General features: G+C 38.6%; 2 protein-coding genes across 2 annotated transcripts in view; one reads left to right on the forward strand and one right to left on the reverse strand.

Annotated features, from left to right (window-relative positions):
• Nucleotides 1–17140, reverse strand: part of LOC139765351 (UDP-glycosyltransferase UGT5-like) — a 239578-nt gene that overhangs the window by 211151 nt on the left and 11287 nt on the right. The gene's annotated exons all lie outside the window — the stretch shown is intronic.
• LOC139765352 (ras-like protein 2) lies at nt 6945–8680 on the forward strand. Its single transcript, XM_071692729.1, has one exon. The coding sequence runs from the start codon at nt 6945–6947 to the stop codon at nt 7449–7451; it is 507 nt and encodes a 168-aa protein (XP_071548830.1). The 3' UTR covers nt 7452–8680.

The following is a 17140-nucleotide window of genomic DNA, read 5'->3' on the forward strand; positions in this document are numbered from 1 at the left end:
ATATATATATGCAATATATATATGTAATATATATATATATATATATATATATATATATATATATATATATATATATATATATATATATATATATATATATATATATATATATATATATAAATATATATATATATATATATATATATATCCTTTTTTTTTTTTTTTTTGCTTTGTCGCTGTCTCCCGCGTTTGCGAGGTAGCGTAAGGAAACAGACGAAAGAAATGGCCCAACCCACCCCCATACACATGTATATACATACGTCCACACACGCAAATATACATACCTACACAGCTTTCCATGGTTTACCCCAGACGCTTCACATGCCTTGATTCAATCCACTGACAGCGCGTCAACCCCGGTATACCACATCGCTCCAATTCACTCTATTCCTTGCCCTCCTTTCACCCTCCTGCATGTTCAGGCCCCGATCACACAAAATCTTTTTCACTCCATCTTTCCACCTCCAATTTGGTCTCCCTCTTCTCCTCGTTCCCTCCACCTCCGACACATATATCCTCTTGGTCAATCTTTCCTCACTCATTCTCTCCATGTGCCCAAACCATTTCAAAACACCCGCTTCTGCTCTCTCAATCACGCTCTTTTTATTTCCACACATCTCTCTTACCCTTACGTTACTTACTCGATCAAACCACCTCACACCACACATTGTCCTCAAACATCTCATTTCCAGCACATCCATCCTCCTGCGCATAACTCTATCCATAGCCCACGCCTCGCAACCATACAACATTGTTGGAACCACTATTCCTTCAAACATACCCATTTTTGCTTTCCGAGATAATGTTCTCGACTTCCACACATTCTTCAAGGCTCCCAGAATTTTCGCCCCCTCCCCCACCCTATGATCCACTTCCGCTTCCATGGTTCCATCCGCTGCCAAATCCACTCCCAGATATCTAAAACACTTCACTTCCTCCAGTTTTTCTCCATTCAAACTTACCTCCCAATTGACTTGACCCTCAACCCTACTGTACCTAATAACCTTGCTCTTATTCACATTTACTCTTAACTTTCTTCTTCCACACACTTTACCAAACTCAGTCACCAGCTTCTGCAGTTTCTCACATGAATCAGCCACCAGCGCTGTATCATCAGAAAACAACAACTGACTCACTTCCCAAGCTCTCTCATCCCCGACAGACTTCATACTTGCCCCTCTTTCCAAAACTCTTGCATTCCCCTCCCTAACAACCCCATCCATAAACAAATTAAACAACCATGGAGACATCACACATCCCTGCCGCAAACCTACATTCAATGAGAACCAATCACTTTCCTCTCTTCCTACACGTACACATGCCTTACATCCTCGATTATCCAGGGATAATATATATATATATATATATATATATATATATATATATATATATATATATATATATATATATATATATATATATATATATATATATATATATATTAATGGATCTGGAGAAGGCATATGATAGAGTTGATAGAGATGCACTGTGGAAGGTATTAAGAATATATGGTGTGGGAGGCAAGTTGTTAGAAGCAGTGAAAAGTTTTTATCGAGGATGTAAGGCATGTGTACATTGGAGGAAGAGAGGAAAGTGATTGGTTCTCAGTGAATGTAGGCTTGCGGCAGGGGTGTGTGATGTCTTCATGGTTGTTTACTTTGTTTCTGGATGGGGTTGTTAGGTAGGTGAATGCAAGAGTTTTGGAAAGAGGGGCAAGTATGAAGTCTGTTGGGGATGGGAGAGCTTGGGAAGTGAGTCAGTTGTTGTTCGCTGATGATACAGCGCTGGTGGCTGATTCATGTGAGAAACTGCAGAAGCTGGTGATTGAGTTTGGTAAAGTGTGTGAAAGAAGAAAGTTAAGAGTAAATGTGAATAAGAGCAAGGTTATTAGGTACAGTAGGGTTGAGGGTCAAGTCAATTGGGAGGTGAGTTTGAATGGAGAAAAACTGGAGGAAGTGAAGTGTTTTAGATATCTTGGAGTTGATCTGGCAGCGGATGGAACCATGGAAGCGGAAGTGGATCATAGGGTGGGGGAGGGGGCGAAAATTCTGGGGGCCTTGAAGAATGTGTGGAAGTCGTGAACATTATCTCGGAAAGCAAAAATGGGTATGTTTGAAGGAATAGTGGTTCCAACAATGTTGTATGGTTGCGAGGCGTGGGCTATGGATAGAGTTGTGCGCAGGAGGATGGATGTGCTGGAAATGAGATGTTTGAGGACAATGTGTGGTGTGAGGTGGTTTGATCGAGTGAGTAACGTAAGGGTAAGAGAGATGTGTGGAAATAAAAAGAGCGTGGTTGAGAGAGCAGAAGAGGGTGTTTTGAAGTGGTTTGGGCAATGGAGAGAATGAGTGAGGAAAGATTGACCAAGAGGATATATGTGTCGGAGGTGGAGGGAACGAGGAGAAGAGGGAGACCAAATTGGAGGTGGAAAGATGGAGTGAAAAAGATTTTGTGTGATCGGGGCCTGAACATGCAGGAGGGTGAAAGGAGGGCAAGGAATAGAGTGAATTGGATCGATGTGGTATACCGAGGTTGACGTGCTGTCAGTGGATTGAATGAAGGCATGTGAAGCGTCTGGGGTAAACCATGGAAAGCTGTGTAGGTATGTATATTTGCGTGTGTGGACGTATGTATATACATGTGTATGGGGGTGGGTTGGGCCATTTCTTTCGTCTGTTTCCTTGCGCTACCTCGCAAACGCGGGAGACAGCGACAAAGTATAATAAAAAAAAAAATAAAAATAAATATATATATATATTATCCCTGGGGATAGGGGAGAAAGAATGCTTCCCACGTATTCCATGCATGTCGTAGAAGGCGACTAAATGGGGAGGGAGCGGGTGGCTGGAAATCCTCCCCTCTCGTTTTCTTTTAATTTTCCAAAAGAAGGAACAGAGAAGGGGTCCAGGTGAGGATATTCACTGAAAGGCCCGGTCCTCTGTTCCTAGCGCTACCTTGCTAATGAGGGAAATGGCGAATAGTATGAAAGAAAGAAAAGATATATATATATATATATTTTTTTTTTATTATACTTTTTCGCTGTCTCCCGCGATTGCGAGGTAGCGCAAGGAAACAGACGAAAGAAATGGCCCAACCCCCCCCATACACATGTATATACATACGTCCACACACGCAAATATACATACCTACACAGCTTTCCATGGTTTACCCCAGACGCTTCACATGCCTTGATTCAATCCACTGACAGCACGTCAACCCCGGTATACCACATCGCTCCAATTCACTCTATTCCTTGACCTCCTTTCACCCTCCTGCATGTTCAGGCCCCGATCACACAAAATCTTTTTCACTCCATCTTTCCACCTCCAATTTGGTCTCCCTCTTCTCCTTGTTCCCTCCACCTCCGACACATATATCCTCTTGGTCAATCTTTCCTCACTCATCCTCTCCATATGCCCAAACCACTTCAAAACACCCTCTTCTGCTCTCTCAACCACGCTCTTTTTATTTCCACACATCTCTCTTACCCTTACGTTACTCACTCGATCAAACCACCTCACACCACACATTGTCCTCAAACATCTCATTTCCAGCACATCCATCCTCCTGCGCACAACTCTATCCATAGCCCACGCCTCGCAACCATACAACATTGTTGGAACCACTATTCCTTCAAACATACCCATTTTTGCTTTCCGAGATAATGTTCTCGACTTCCACACATTCTTCAAGGCCCCCAGGATTTTCGCCCCCTCCCCCACCCTATGATCCACTTCCGCTTCCATGGTTCCATCCGCTGCCAGATCCACTCCCAGATATCTAAAACACTTCACTTCCTCCAGTTTTTCTCCATTCAAACTCACCTCCCAATTGACTTGACCCTCAACCCTACTGTACCTAATAACCTTGCTCTTATTCACATTTACTCTTAACTTTCTTCTTCACACACTTTACCAAACTCAGTCACCAGCTTCTGCAGTTTCTCACATGAATCAGCCACCAGCGCTGTATCATCAGCGAACAACAACTGACTCACTTCCCAAGCTCTCTCATCCCCAACAGACTTCATACTTGCCCCTCTTTCCAAAACTCTTGCATTTACCTCCCTAACAACCCCATCCATAAACAAATTAAACAACCATGGAGACATCACACACCCCTGCCGCAAACCTACATTCACTGAGAACCAATCACTTTCCTCTCTTCCTACACGTACACATGCCTTACATCCTCGATAAAAACTTTTCACTGCTTCTAACAACTTTCCTCCCACACCATATATTCTTAATACCTTCCACAGAGCATCTCTATCAACTCTATCATATGCCTTCTCCAGATCCATAAATGCTACATACAAATCCATTTGCTTTTCTAAGTATTTCTCACATACATTCTTCAAAGCAAACACCTGATCCACACATCCTCTACCACTTCTGAAACCACACTGCTCTTCCCCAATCTGATGCTCTGTACATGCCTTCACCCTCTCAATCAATACCCTCCCATATAATTTACCAGGAATACTCAACAAACTTATACCTCTGTAATTTGAGCACTCACTCTTATCCCCTTTGCCTTTGTACAATGGCACTATGCACGCATTCCGGCAATCCTCAGGAACCTCACCATGAGTCATACATACATTAAATAACCTTACCAACCAGTCAACAATACAGTCACCCCCTTTTTTAATAAATTCCACTGCAATACCATCCAAACCTGCTGCCTTGCCGGCTTTCATATTCCGCAAAGCTTTCACTACCTCTTCTCTGTTTACCAAATCATTTTCCCTAACCCTCTCACTTTGCACACCACCTCGACCAAAACACCCTATATCTGCCACTCTATCATCAAACACATTCAACAAACCTTCAAAATACTCACTCCATCTCCTTCTCACATCACCACTACTTGTTATCACCTCCCCATTTGCGCCCTTCACTGAAGTTCCCATTTGCTTCCTTGTCTTACGCACTTTATTTACCTCCTTCCAGAACATCTTTTTATTCTTCCTAAAATTTAATGATACTCTCTCACCCCAACTCTCATTTGCCCTTTTTTTCACCTCTTCCACCTTTCTCTTGATCTCCTGTCTCTTTCTTTTATACATCTCCCACTCAATTGCATTTTTTCCCTGCATAAATCGTCCAAATGCCTCTCTCTTCTCTTTCACTAATACTCTTACTTCTTCATCCCACCACTCATTACCCTTTCTAATCAACCCACCTCCCACTCTTCTCATGCCACAAGCATCTTTTGCGCAATCCATCACTGATTCCCTAAATACATCCCATTCCTCCCCCACTCCCCTTACTTCCATTGTTCTCACCTTTTTCCATTCTGTACTCAGTCTCTCCTGGTACTTCCTCACACAGGTCTCCTTCTCAAGCTCACTTACTCTCACCACCCTCTTTACCCCAACATTCACTCTTCTTTTCTGAAAACCCATACAAATCTTCACCTTAGCCTCCACAAGATAATGATCAGACATCCCTCCAGTTGCACCTCTCAGCACATTAACATCCAAAAGTCTCTCTTTCGCACGCCTGTCAATTAACACGTAATCCAATAACGCTCTCTGGCCATCTCTCCTACTTACATAAGTATACTTATGTATATCTCGCTTTTTAAACCAGGTATTCCCAATCATCAGTCCTTTTTCAGCACATAAATCTACAAGCTCTTCACCATTTCCATTTACAACACTGAACACCCCATGTATACCAATTGTTCCCTCAACTGCCACATTACTCACCTTTGCATTCAAATCACCCATCACTATAACCCGGTCTCGTGCATCAAAACCACTAACACACTCATTCAGCTGCTCCCAAAACACTTGCCTCTCTTGATCTTTCTTCTCATGCCCAGGTGCATATGCACCAATAATCACCCACTTTACCCATATTAATCGAGAATTTACTTTCTTACACTCTATCACATACTCCCACATCTCCTGTTTCAGGAGTATTGCTACTCCTTCCCTTGCTCTTGTCCTCTCACTAACCCCTGACTTTACTCCCCAGACATTCCCAAACCACTCTTCCCCTTTACCCTTGAGCTTCGTTTCACTCAGAGCCAAAACATCCAGGTTCCTTTCCTCAAACATACTACCTATCTCTCCTTTTTTCACATCTTGGTTACATCCACACACATTTAGGCACCCCACTCTGAGCCTTCGAGGAGGATGAGCACTCCCCGCGTGACTCTTCTTCTGTTTCCCATTTTAGAAAGTTAATACAAGGAGGGGAGGATTTCTGGCCCCCCGCTCCCGTCCCCTCTAGTCGCTTTCTACGACACGCGAGGAATACGTGGGAAGTATTCTTTCACCCCTATCCCCAGGGATGATATACATATATATATATACATATACATATGCACACACATACACATACATACGCACATATACACACACACACATATACATATATATACATATGAAAAATGTAAGAAACAATTTAGAAAACTGAAACTTCTACCTTGAAATGAATGAAAAAAAAGAATGTCACATAATGGTTCAACCTCTGGCTATGGAAAAAAGGAAATGTATAATTTATTTACACAAACGTCAATAGCAGTTCTCATCAATTTAACCACTGTATCAATAAGCTTCAATGTCTAAGCTACATTTTTCTCCAATTTCACTATTTTCCTTCACATTTTCAATTGTGTCTGAAGGTTCTACTTCAAGAGTGATTGTTTTTCCAGTAAGGCTCTTCACATCTTGGTTACATCCACACACATTTAGGCACCCCACTCTGAGCCTTCGAGGAGGATGCTTTACTTGTGGTGCTGACTGAACCCTTGCAGCTTGTTTTCATTTTCCATTTCTCCAACCGCATTTCCCACAATGCAACATCACAATTATCGACCGTCACATCTGCTTTCGTTCAGTCCCACATATATATATATATATATATATATATATATATATATATATATATATATATATATATATATATATATATATATATATATGTCCTATGTCACAGAACTACAAGATTGTAGTTGTTGCAGTCGGAGGTGTGGGTAAATCAGCCATCACCATCCAGTTTATCCAGAGTTACTTCGCCACAGACTACGACCTGACCATAGAGGACTCGTACACCAAGCAGTGCGTCACTGACGACGTGGTGGCCAAGCTGGACATTCTGGACACTGCTGGTCAAGAGGAGTTCAGTGCAATTCGAGAGCAGTACATGCGTTCTGGAGAAGGCTTCCTCCTCGTCTTTTCTGTCACTGATCGTAATAGTTTTGATGAGCTCCTTCGATTCCACAAGCAGATCCTGAGAGTGAAGGACCGAGATGAATTCCCCATGCTGATGGTTGCCAACAAAGTAGACTTGGAACATCAAAGAGTGATTGGTACTGAGGAAGCACACACTTTGGCTCGACAACTGAAGATACCGTACATAGAGTGCTCAGCCAAAAGTCGCACTAATGTTGACCAATCATTTTATGAACTGGTGAGAATAGTACGCAAGTTTTAAGCGGCAGAGCGACCTCCTGCTAAACCCGCTGCCATGAAGAACAAAAAAAATTGTGTTATTGTTTGAAACATTTTTATCAGTTACATATCCTGAGAATTAGAAATCATAAGTTGTTTATTGAGGCAATCATAAGGCGTGCTTAAAACAATCAGTTTGCACATCCGAACTGCATGTTGCACTGACTGCTTATTCTTATACAAAGTGTGTTGTTCTGTTACAAAGTGTATTCTTTGTTGTGTCCCATGAATGTAATGTAGTATTAACAACTGTGTCAATTAAGTCCATATAATATGTTAAACAAAAACAAAAGAAGCTGTTGTGCTTTATTGCTTTTATTTGTAGATATCAGTACAAAAATTTTGAGGCAGCCTGAGTTATGATTTTTATTTAGTACTGTATGATTTATGGATATACATTGAATTCCTGAGGCACATGCAAATTTTCATATTGCTGGACATTAATAGTTAGTGATTCTGATGATACTGCAGTTTAGTGCTTGCAAAAGAAGGTACGGTGATCTCAAGGAGTTATCATGTTATTACACATACTCTCGATAGCTTTCTGTGTACCAACGTGCTGCAGCTAATGCTCATATTTGTGGATCTTGATATAATGTTGTTGACAATCATTTCCACATTTTAGTTGTAATTTTATATTTGTAGCAGTCTCACTTATACATTTTTGTGTATTTGTATTGAAGATCATTGCATTTGAATTGTATTTTAAGGTATTTTATGAAGTATGTGCAGTAAATTTTGATCTGCTTAAAGTTGCTTTGCAAAATCCTCATCAGACATATAAATTGTTACACAGTTTATCAAACCCCTGACGATTAACCTTTTGATTCCACATTAATGTAATTTATACAATGACTCTGGCATTAAGAACTCATCCTATCAAGCCTTACATGATATATAGCAAGAGTATTAATCCATTCCATGTGGCCACAGGGACCCCATTCCTCTCCTGCAGTGCAGCTGAGGGAAGAGAAAATCTGAATTTTTACAAATTATTCATAGAAAATGTAAATCACATCTCAACAGCTATAAAACAGAACACAAAATAAGAATATGATACTGCCACTTGTACTAATGGGAACAGTCACAAACTCATCCCAGGTAACAATGAGGGGGTGGCGGTATTACATAGTTATTTACGTTCCACCCAGTGACAAACAAAACAGCTTGACTGGAGGCCCATGTTACATGTGTGCACAACCAGGAATATAAAAGCACCTCTAGAGAACTATGAAAATACAAAAAAAAAAAAATGGAAAAATCTAGCTATGTGGCTGGTCCCAGGTGGTAGTGGAGCGTGTTTTTATTGCTCTCTGATCATGTCTTATAAGATTCATAGATCTAACCCACATACACATGCATGTGCATACGCGTCCACACGCGCAGATATGCATGCCTATGCATCTCGGCGTGTACATGTATATACACACACATACACACACACACACACACACACACACACACACACACACACACATATATATATATATATACATATATATATATATATATATATATATATATATATATATATATATTTTTTTTTTTTTTTTTTTTTTTTTCATACTATTCGCTATTTCCCGCAATAGCGAGGTAGCGTTAAGAACAGAGGACTGGGCCTTTGAGGGAATATCCTCACCTGGACCTCTCCTCTGTTCCTTCTTTTGGAAAAAAAAAAAAGAAAAAAAAAAAACCTATATATATATATATATATATATATATATATATATATATATATATATATATATATATATATATATCCCTGGGGACAGGGGAGAAAGAATACTTCCCACGTATTCCCTGCGTGACGTAGAAGACGACTAAAAGGGGAGGGAGCGGGGTGCTGGAAATCCTCCCCTCTCGTTTTTTTTTTAATTTTCCAAAAGAAAGAACAGAGAAGGGGGCCAGGTGAGGGTATTCCCTCAAAGGCCCAGTCCTCTGTTCTTAACACTACCTCGCTAATGCGGGAAATGGCGAATAGTTTGAAAGAAAATGAAAGAAATATATATATATATATATATATATATATATATATATATATATATATATATATATATATATATATATAGGGATAGGGGAGAAAGAATACTTCCCACGCATTCTCACGTGTCGTAGAAGGCGACTAAAGGGGACGGGAGCGGGGGGCTAGAAACCCTCCCCTCCTTGTATTTTAATTTTCTAAAAGGGGAAACAGATGAAGGAGTCACGCGGAGAGTGCTCATCCTCCTCGAAGGCTCATATTGGGGAGGTGATAACAAGTAGTGGTGATGTGAGAAGGAGATGGAGTGAGTATTTTGAAGGTTTGTTGAATGAGTTTGATGATAGAGTGGCAGATATAGGGTGTTTTGGTCGATGTGGTGTGCAAAGTGAGAGGGTTAGGGAAAATGATTTGATAAACAGAGAAGAGGTAGTAAAAGCTTTGCGGAAGATGAAAGCCGGGAAGGCAGTGGGTTTGGATGGTATTGCAATGGTGTTTATTAAAAAAGGGGGTTACTGTATTTTTGACTGGTTGGTAAGGTTATTTAATGTATGTATGACTCATGGTGAGGTGCCTGAGGATTGGCGGAATGCTTGCATAGTGCCATTGTACAAAGGCAAAGGGGATAAGAGTGAGTGCTCAAATTACAGAGGTATCCGTTTGTTTAGTATTCCTGGGAAATTATATGGGAGGGTATTGATTGAGAAGGTGAAGCCATGTACAGAGCATCAGATTGGGGAAGAGCAGTGTGGTTTCAGAAGTGGTAGAGGATGTGTGGATCAGGTGTTTGCTTTGAAGAATGTATGTGAGAAATACTTAGAAAAGCAAATGGATTTTGTATGTAGCATTTATGGATCTGGAGAAGGCATATGATAGAGTTGATAGGGATGCTCTGTGGAAGGTATCAAGAATATATGGTGTGGGAGGCAAGTTAGAAGCAGTGAAAAGTTTTTATCGAGGATGTAAGGCATGTGTCCGTGTAGGAAGAGAGGAAAGTGATTGGTTCTCAGTGAATGAAGGCTTGCGGCAGGGGTGTGTGTTGTCTCCATGGTTGTTTAATTTGTTTATGGATAGGGTTGTTAGGGAGGTGAATGCAAGAGTTTTGGAAAGAGGGGCAAGTATGAAGTCTGTTAGGGATGAGAGAGCTTGGGAAGTGAGTGAGTTGTTGTTCGCTGACGATACAGCGCTGGTGGCTGATTCATGTGAGAAAGTGCAGAAGCTGGTGACTGAGTATGGTAAAGTGTGTGAAAGAAGAAAGTTGAGAGTAAATGTGAATAAGAGCAAGGTTATTAGGTACAGTAGGGTTGAGGGTGAAGTCAATTGGGAGGTAAGTTTGAATGGAAAAAACTGGAGGAAGTGAAGTGTTTTAGATATCTGGGAGTGGGTTTGGCAGCGGATGGAACCATGGAAGCAGAAGTGAATAATAGGGTGGGGGAGGGGAATATTTTGCAATGGTCAATTATTAGAAGTTAAACGTCTTGGTATGGTCAGGTCTTGGAAGGTAGACCTAATATTGTCAAGTATTAGAAGTTAAACGTCCTTCTGTGGTCAAGCATTGGAAGTTGATTTTCTTGGTATGGTCAAGTACTGGAAGCTAAATGTGTTGTACATTTAGGTATTTGGTGTTAAGTGTACTGATTTGTTCATGTATTGGAAGTTAAATGTTCAGGAATGGTCTACTATTAGATGCTAAATAGCCTGAATTGGTTAAGTAATGGGTGTTATATTTCGTTGCATGATCAAGTATTGAAATGTTCTGGTATGGTCAAGTGTTGAGAACTAAATGTTCTGATATGGTCCAGTACTGGAAAGTTAAATATCCTGGTATGGTTAAGTATTGGAATGAGTTCTGGTATATCCGTGTATTGAAAGTTAAATGTCTTGGTATGGTCAAGTATTGAAAGCTAAATGTCCTGGTATGGTCAAGAATGGGAATACAAATATCTTGATGTGATCAAGTATTGGAAGTTGAATGCCCTGTAATGGTCAATCATTGGAGTTAAATATTCTGATATGGTCAAGTACTGGGAGATAAATGTCATAGTAGGGTTAAGTATTGGAAATCAGACATCTTCATATGTCTTAGTATTGGAAGTAAAATTTTTGGTATGGTTTAACATTGGAGGTTGAATGTCGTGATATGGTCAAACACTGAAAATTAATTGTTCTGGAATGGCCAAGTGCTTCAAGTTCAACATCTTGGTATACTTAAGTATAGGAAGTTATATTTCTTGATATGGTCAATTACTGGAAGTTGGTATGGTCAAGTGCTGAACGTTAAAATGATGGTATGGTCAAGTATTGGAGATTATATATCCTGGTTTGGTCAAGTGTTGAAAGCAAAATGTCCTGGCATGATCAAGTATATCAACTTACATGTCTTGATATGGTGAAATATTGGAAGATAAATGTCTTGGGAAGGTCAAGTATTGGAATTTGAATATCCATTTATAGTTAAGTACTGGAAGTTAAATGTCTTTGTGTAGTCAAGTATTGGTACTTAAATGCCATGGAATTGTCAAGGAAGTTTCGTTTCTTAGTATGATCAAGCAATGGAAGCTAAATGTACTGGTAGAGTCAAGTATTGAATGTTAAATGTCCTAGTATAGTCAGTTATCAGAGGTAAGTTACGTCAAGTATCAGAAGTGAAATGTCTTTGTAAAGTCAAGTATTGGAATTTGAATGTCCCCTTATAGTTAAGTATTGGAGGTTAAGTATCTTTGTATAGTCAAATATTGGCACTTGAATAGTAACCTCCAATAGTAACCTTCCATAGTCAAGGATTGGAGGTTACAGTTATTAGTATGGTCAAGCATTGAAAGTTAGACGTACTAATATAGTGAAGTAATAGAAGCTGGATATTTTTGTATTCTCATGAATTTGATCTTAATTATCCTAGTGTGGTCAAGTATTGGAAGTTGAAAGTCATAGTATTGTCAAGTATTGTAAACTAAATATCCCTCTATTTTCAAGTACTAGAAGTTGATTATCCTGGTGTGGTCAAATTGTCGAGGTTAATCGTCACAGTATAATTAAGTACTGGATTCTGAATGTCCCAGTTAATTGTCCTGGTATGGTCAAGCATTAAAGGTTGAATGTCACTATAGATTTGGGTATTGATTTTTAAGTGTCTTAATATGGTCAAGTATAGGTAGTTAAATGTACTGAAATGGTCAATTGTTGTAGTTAAATATCTTAGTATGGTCAAGTAATGGAAGTTAACCGTCCTTATATGGTCAAGTATTGGAAGTTGATTGTCTTGGTAAGGTGATGTACTAGAGGTTAAATGTCATAGTACATTTAGGTCCTTGATGTCAAGTGTCCTAGTGTGGTCAAGAACTGATAGTTAAATGTCTTCGAATGGTCAATTGTTGGATGTTAAATGACCTGAAATTGTCAAGTAGTGGGTGTTATTTGTCGTTGTATGGACAACGATTGGAAATTAAACGTCCTGGTATAGTCAAGTATTATGGTCAAGTATTGGAACTGAAGTGTTCTGGTATAGTCAAGTATTGAAAGATAAATGCTCTGATATGTTCTAATATTGAAAGCTAAATATCCTGGTATGGTCAAGTATTGGACTGAATTGTTCTGGTATGCCCAAGTATTGAAAGTCAGATGTCCTTGCGTGGTCAAGTATTAAATGCTCAATATCCTTTTATGGTCAAGTATTAGAATCCAGATATCTTGATATGATCAAGCACTGGAAGTTAAATGTACTGGAATGGCCAATTACTAAAGTTAAATGATATGATATGGGCAAGTATTGGGAGTTAAATGTCCTGGTATGGTCAAAAATTGGAAGTTAAACATAGTGATATGTTCAAGTAATGGAAGTGAAATGTTTTAGTTTGATATTGGAGGTCAAATGTCATGGTGTGGCTAAGTAATGGATATTAATTGTTCTTGTATGGTAGAGTGCTCATAGTGCGATATCTTAGTGTAGTGAAGTATAGATAGTTAAATATCTCGATACTGTCAAATATTGGAAGTTGAAGTCTTGGTATGGTTAAGTACTGAACGTTAGATGTCCTGCTATGTTCAAAAATTGGACAATAAATGTCCTTGTATGGTCAAATTTTGAAAGCTAGATGTCTTGGTATGGTCGAACATTGGAAATTGAATGTCTTCTTTTAGTCAACTATTGGAAGTTAAATGTCTTTGCAAGGTCAGGTATTGGAATCTAAATATCCTATTATAGTTAAGTATTGGGGGTTGAATGTCTTTGTATAGTCATGTATTGGTGTTTGAAAGTTCTGGAATGATAAAGGAATGGAAGTTACATTTTTTAGTATGTTCAAGTCCTGGAAGTTAGATGTACCAGTATAGCCAAGTATTGATATCTACATGTCCTAGAATGGTCAAAAATTAGAAGTTATATCATTTTTTAATCGTCAAGTATTTGAACTTTATCATCCTGGTGTGGTCAGTCACTGGGAGTCAAAAGTCATTGTTGTGTCAAGTACTGGAAGTTAAATGTCCCTCTATGGTTAGGTACTAGAAGATGACTTTCCAGGTATGGTCAAGTAGTCGAAGTTAAATATCACAGTATATTTCGGTATTGGATGTTCAGCATCCTAGTCAACGGCCCTTTATTTCAAATATTGAAAGTTAAAGGTCATAATAGACTTAGGTACTGGATGTTAAGTGTCCTGGTACGGTCAATTATTGGTAGTTAAATGTACTAGAATGGTCAATTGTTGGAGTTATGTATTCTGGAATGGTTAAGCATTGAAATTCAAATGTCCTGGCATGGTCAGGTATTAGGAGATAAACATCTAGATATATTCAAGTTTTGGAAAATAATTATCCTTGTGTGATTAATCTTTGGAAGTTAAACCTTCTAGTGTGGTAAAGTATTACAAGTTGAACATCCTTCTGCGATCAAGTATTTGCAGTAGATTATCTTGGCATGGTCAAGTACTGGAAGTTAAATGCAATAGTATATTCAGGTGCTGAAGGTTAAGTTTCTTAGTATGGTCAAGTATTGGTAGTTAAAAGTCTTGGAATAGTAAATTTCTGTAAGTTTAATAACTTTATAAATGGTCATGTATTGGGTGTTAATGTCGTTGTCTGATCAAGTATTGGAAATTAAACGTCTAAGGATGGTCACGAATTGGAACTAATTGCTCTTGTATGTCCAAGTATTGAAGACTAAATGTCCTGGTATGGTCAAGTTTTGAAAGCCAAATATCCTGTTATGGTCAAGAAATGAACCTAAATATCTTATGGTCAAGTATTGTAACTTAAATGTGCTGGAATGGTCAATTGTTGGAATTAGATAATTAGAAATGGTCAAGTTTTGGGAGTTAAATGTCCTGGTATGGTCAAGTATTGGAAGCTAAATTCCCTTATATGATCAAGTATTGGAAGTTAAACATCTCGATATGTTCAGTCATTAGAAGTGAAATTTTTGCTCTGGTAAAATATTGGAGCTTACATGTCGTAGTGTGGCCAAGTATTCAAAATCAATTGTTCTGGTATGTTCAAGGGCTTGAAGTTCGATTTCTTGGTGTAGTCAAGTATAGGTAGTTAAACTTCTTGATTTTGTCAATTTTTGGAAGTGGAATATCTTGTTATGGTCAAGTACTAAACGTTAAAATGTTGGTATGGTAAAGTGTTGGAGATTGAATGTGTTGGTGTGGTCAAGAAAAAGCAAAATGTCCTGGTTTGGTCATGCACTGGTAGTTAAATGTCTTTTATGGCGAAGTATTGGAAGTTGAATGTCTTGGCAGGGTCAAGTATTGAAATTTGTATATCCTTTTATAAGTAAGTATTAGAAGTTAAATGCTTTGTATAGTCAAGTACTGGTACTTAAATGTCCTGGAATAGTCAAGGATTGGAAGCTACGTTTCTTAGGATGGTGAAGCATTGGAAGTTAGATGTACTAGTACAGTCAAGTATTGAAAGTTAAATGTTCTAGCAGAGTAAAGTATTAGAAGTTAGATGTTTTTGTATAGTCAAGTATTTGAAATTAATTATGACGTGTGGTCAAGCACTGGAAGTTAAAAGTCCTAGTATTGTCAAGGGTTGGAAGTTAAATGTCCCTCTATGGTCATGTACTACAAGTTATTTTTCCGGGTATGGTCAAGAAATGGAAGTAAAATGTCTTGATAATGTCAAGTATCGGAAGTTAAATGTCACTGCAAACTCAAGAATTTAAATTTGAATGTCCTATCATAGCCAAGTATTAGACATTAAATGTCTTTCTGTAGTCAAGTATTGATACTTAATTGTCCTGGAATAGTTAAGGATAGGAAGTTACATTTATCCGTATATGCAAGTATTGGAAGTTAGGTGTATTAGTAGAGTCAAGTATTGAAAGTTAAATGTCCTAATATGGTCAATTATTAGAATTTAGATATTTTGTTTAGTCAAGTATTTGAACTCAGTCATCCTGGTGTTCTCAAGCATTGGAATTCCATAGTCATAGTATTGTCAAGTATCGGTACTAGATGTTCCTCCATGATGTTCCTCCATGATGTTCCTCCATGATGTTCCTCCATGATGTTCCTCCATGATCAAGATGTTCCTCCATGATGTTCCTCCATGATGTTCCTCCATGATGTTCCTCCATGATCAAGATGTTCCTCCATGATCAAGATGTTCCTCCATGATGTTCCTCCATGATCAAGATGTTCCTCCATGATCAAGATGTTCCTCCATGATCAAGATGTTCCTCCATGATGTTCCTCCATGATCAAGATGTTCCTCCATGGTCAAGAACTAGATGTTCCTCCATGGTCAAGAACTAGATGTTCCTCCATGGTCAAGATGTTCCTCCATGGTCAAGAACTAGAAGTTGATTTACTGTGTAGGTCAAGTGGTCAAAGTTGAATAGCACAGTATATTTTGGTGTTGGATGTTGCATATCCTAGTTAATTGATTGTCCTGGTATGGTCAAGCACTGAGAGTTAAATGTCATAATGAATTTAGGTATTGGATGTTAAGTGTCCTAGTATGATCAAGTATGATTAACTATTCTGGAATGGTTAAGTATCAGAAGTTAAATGTCTTGGTATGGTCAAGTATTTAAAATTCATTGTCTTGTTGTGGTGAAGTATTAGAAGTTAAACCTAATATGGTCGAGTACTGGAAGTTAAACGTCCTTCTATGGTCAAGTTATGGAAGTTGATTGTCATGGTGAGGTCAAGTACGGGAAATCAAATGTCATGGTACATTTAGGTACTTGATGTCAAGTGTAACAGTGTGGTCAAGTATTGGTAGTTAAAAAAATGTTTTGGAATGGACAATTACAGGAAGTTAGATAACCTGAATTGGTCAAGTATTGGGTGCTAAACAATGTTGTATGATTAAGTATTGGAAGTTAAACGTCGTCATATGGTCAAGTATTGGAAGTATAATGTTCTGGTATGATCAAATATTGAAAACTAAATGCTCTGATATGGTCTAGTATTGGAAGCTGAATATCCTTGTATAGTCAGTTATTGGAATGAATTGTTTTGATATGTCCAAGTATTGAAAGTTAGATGTCCTGGTATGGTCAAGTATTGAATTTTGAACCAATGCATAATGCAATAATTATATATCAGAAAAACCTAATTCCATATACAGATTCTTATGGACACTTCATGTGTTTATGAACACAATAAAAACTGACTGCTGTTGGTTCTAAGTGTGCTCGTTTATGAATGGGGCAGGTTTGGTCAGATGATATCTTATGTCTTACAGTG

This window comes from Panulirus ornatus, chromosome 54 (assembly GCF_036320965.1).
Source record: "Panulirus ornatus isolate Po-2019 chromosome 54, ASM3632096v1, whole genome shotgun sequence".
Lineage (NCBI taxonomy): Eukaryota > Metazoa > Arthropoda > Malacostraca > Decapoda > Palinuridae > Panulirus > Panulirus ornatus.

What these genes read in the sequence shown, in the direction of transcription:
- LOC139765352 (XM_071692729.1), top strand. Translation starts at nt 6,945, where the DNA reads ATGTCACAGAACTACAAGATTGTAGTTGTTGCAGTCGGAGGTGTGGGT.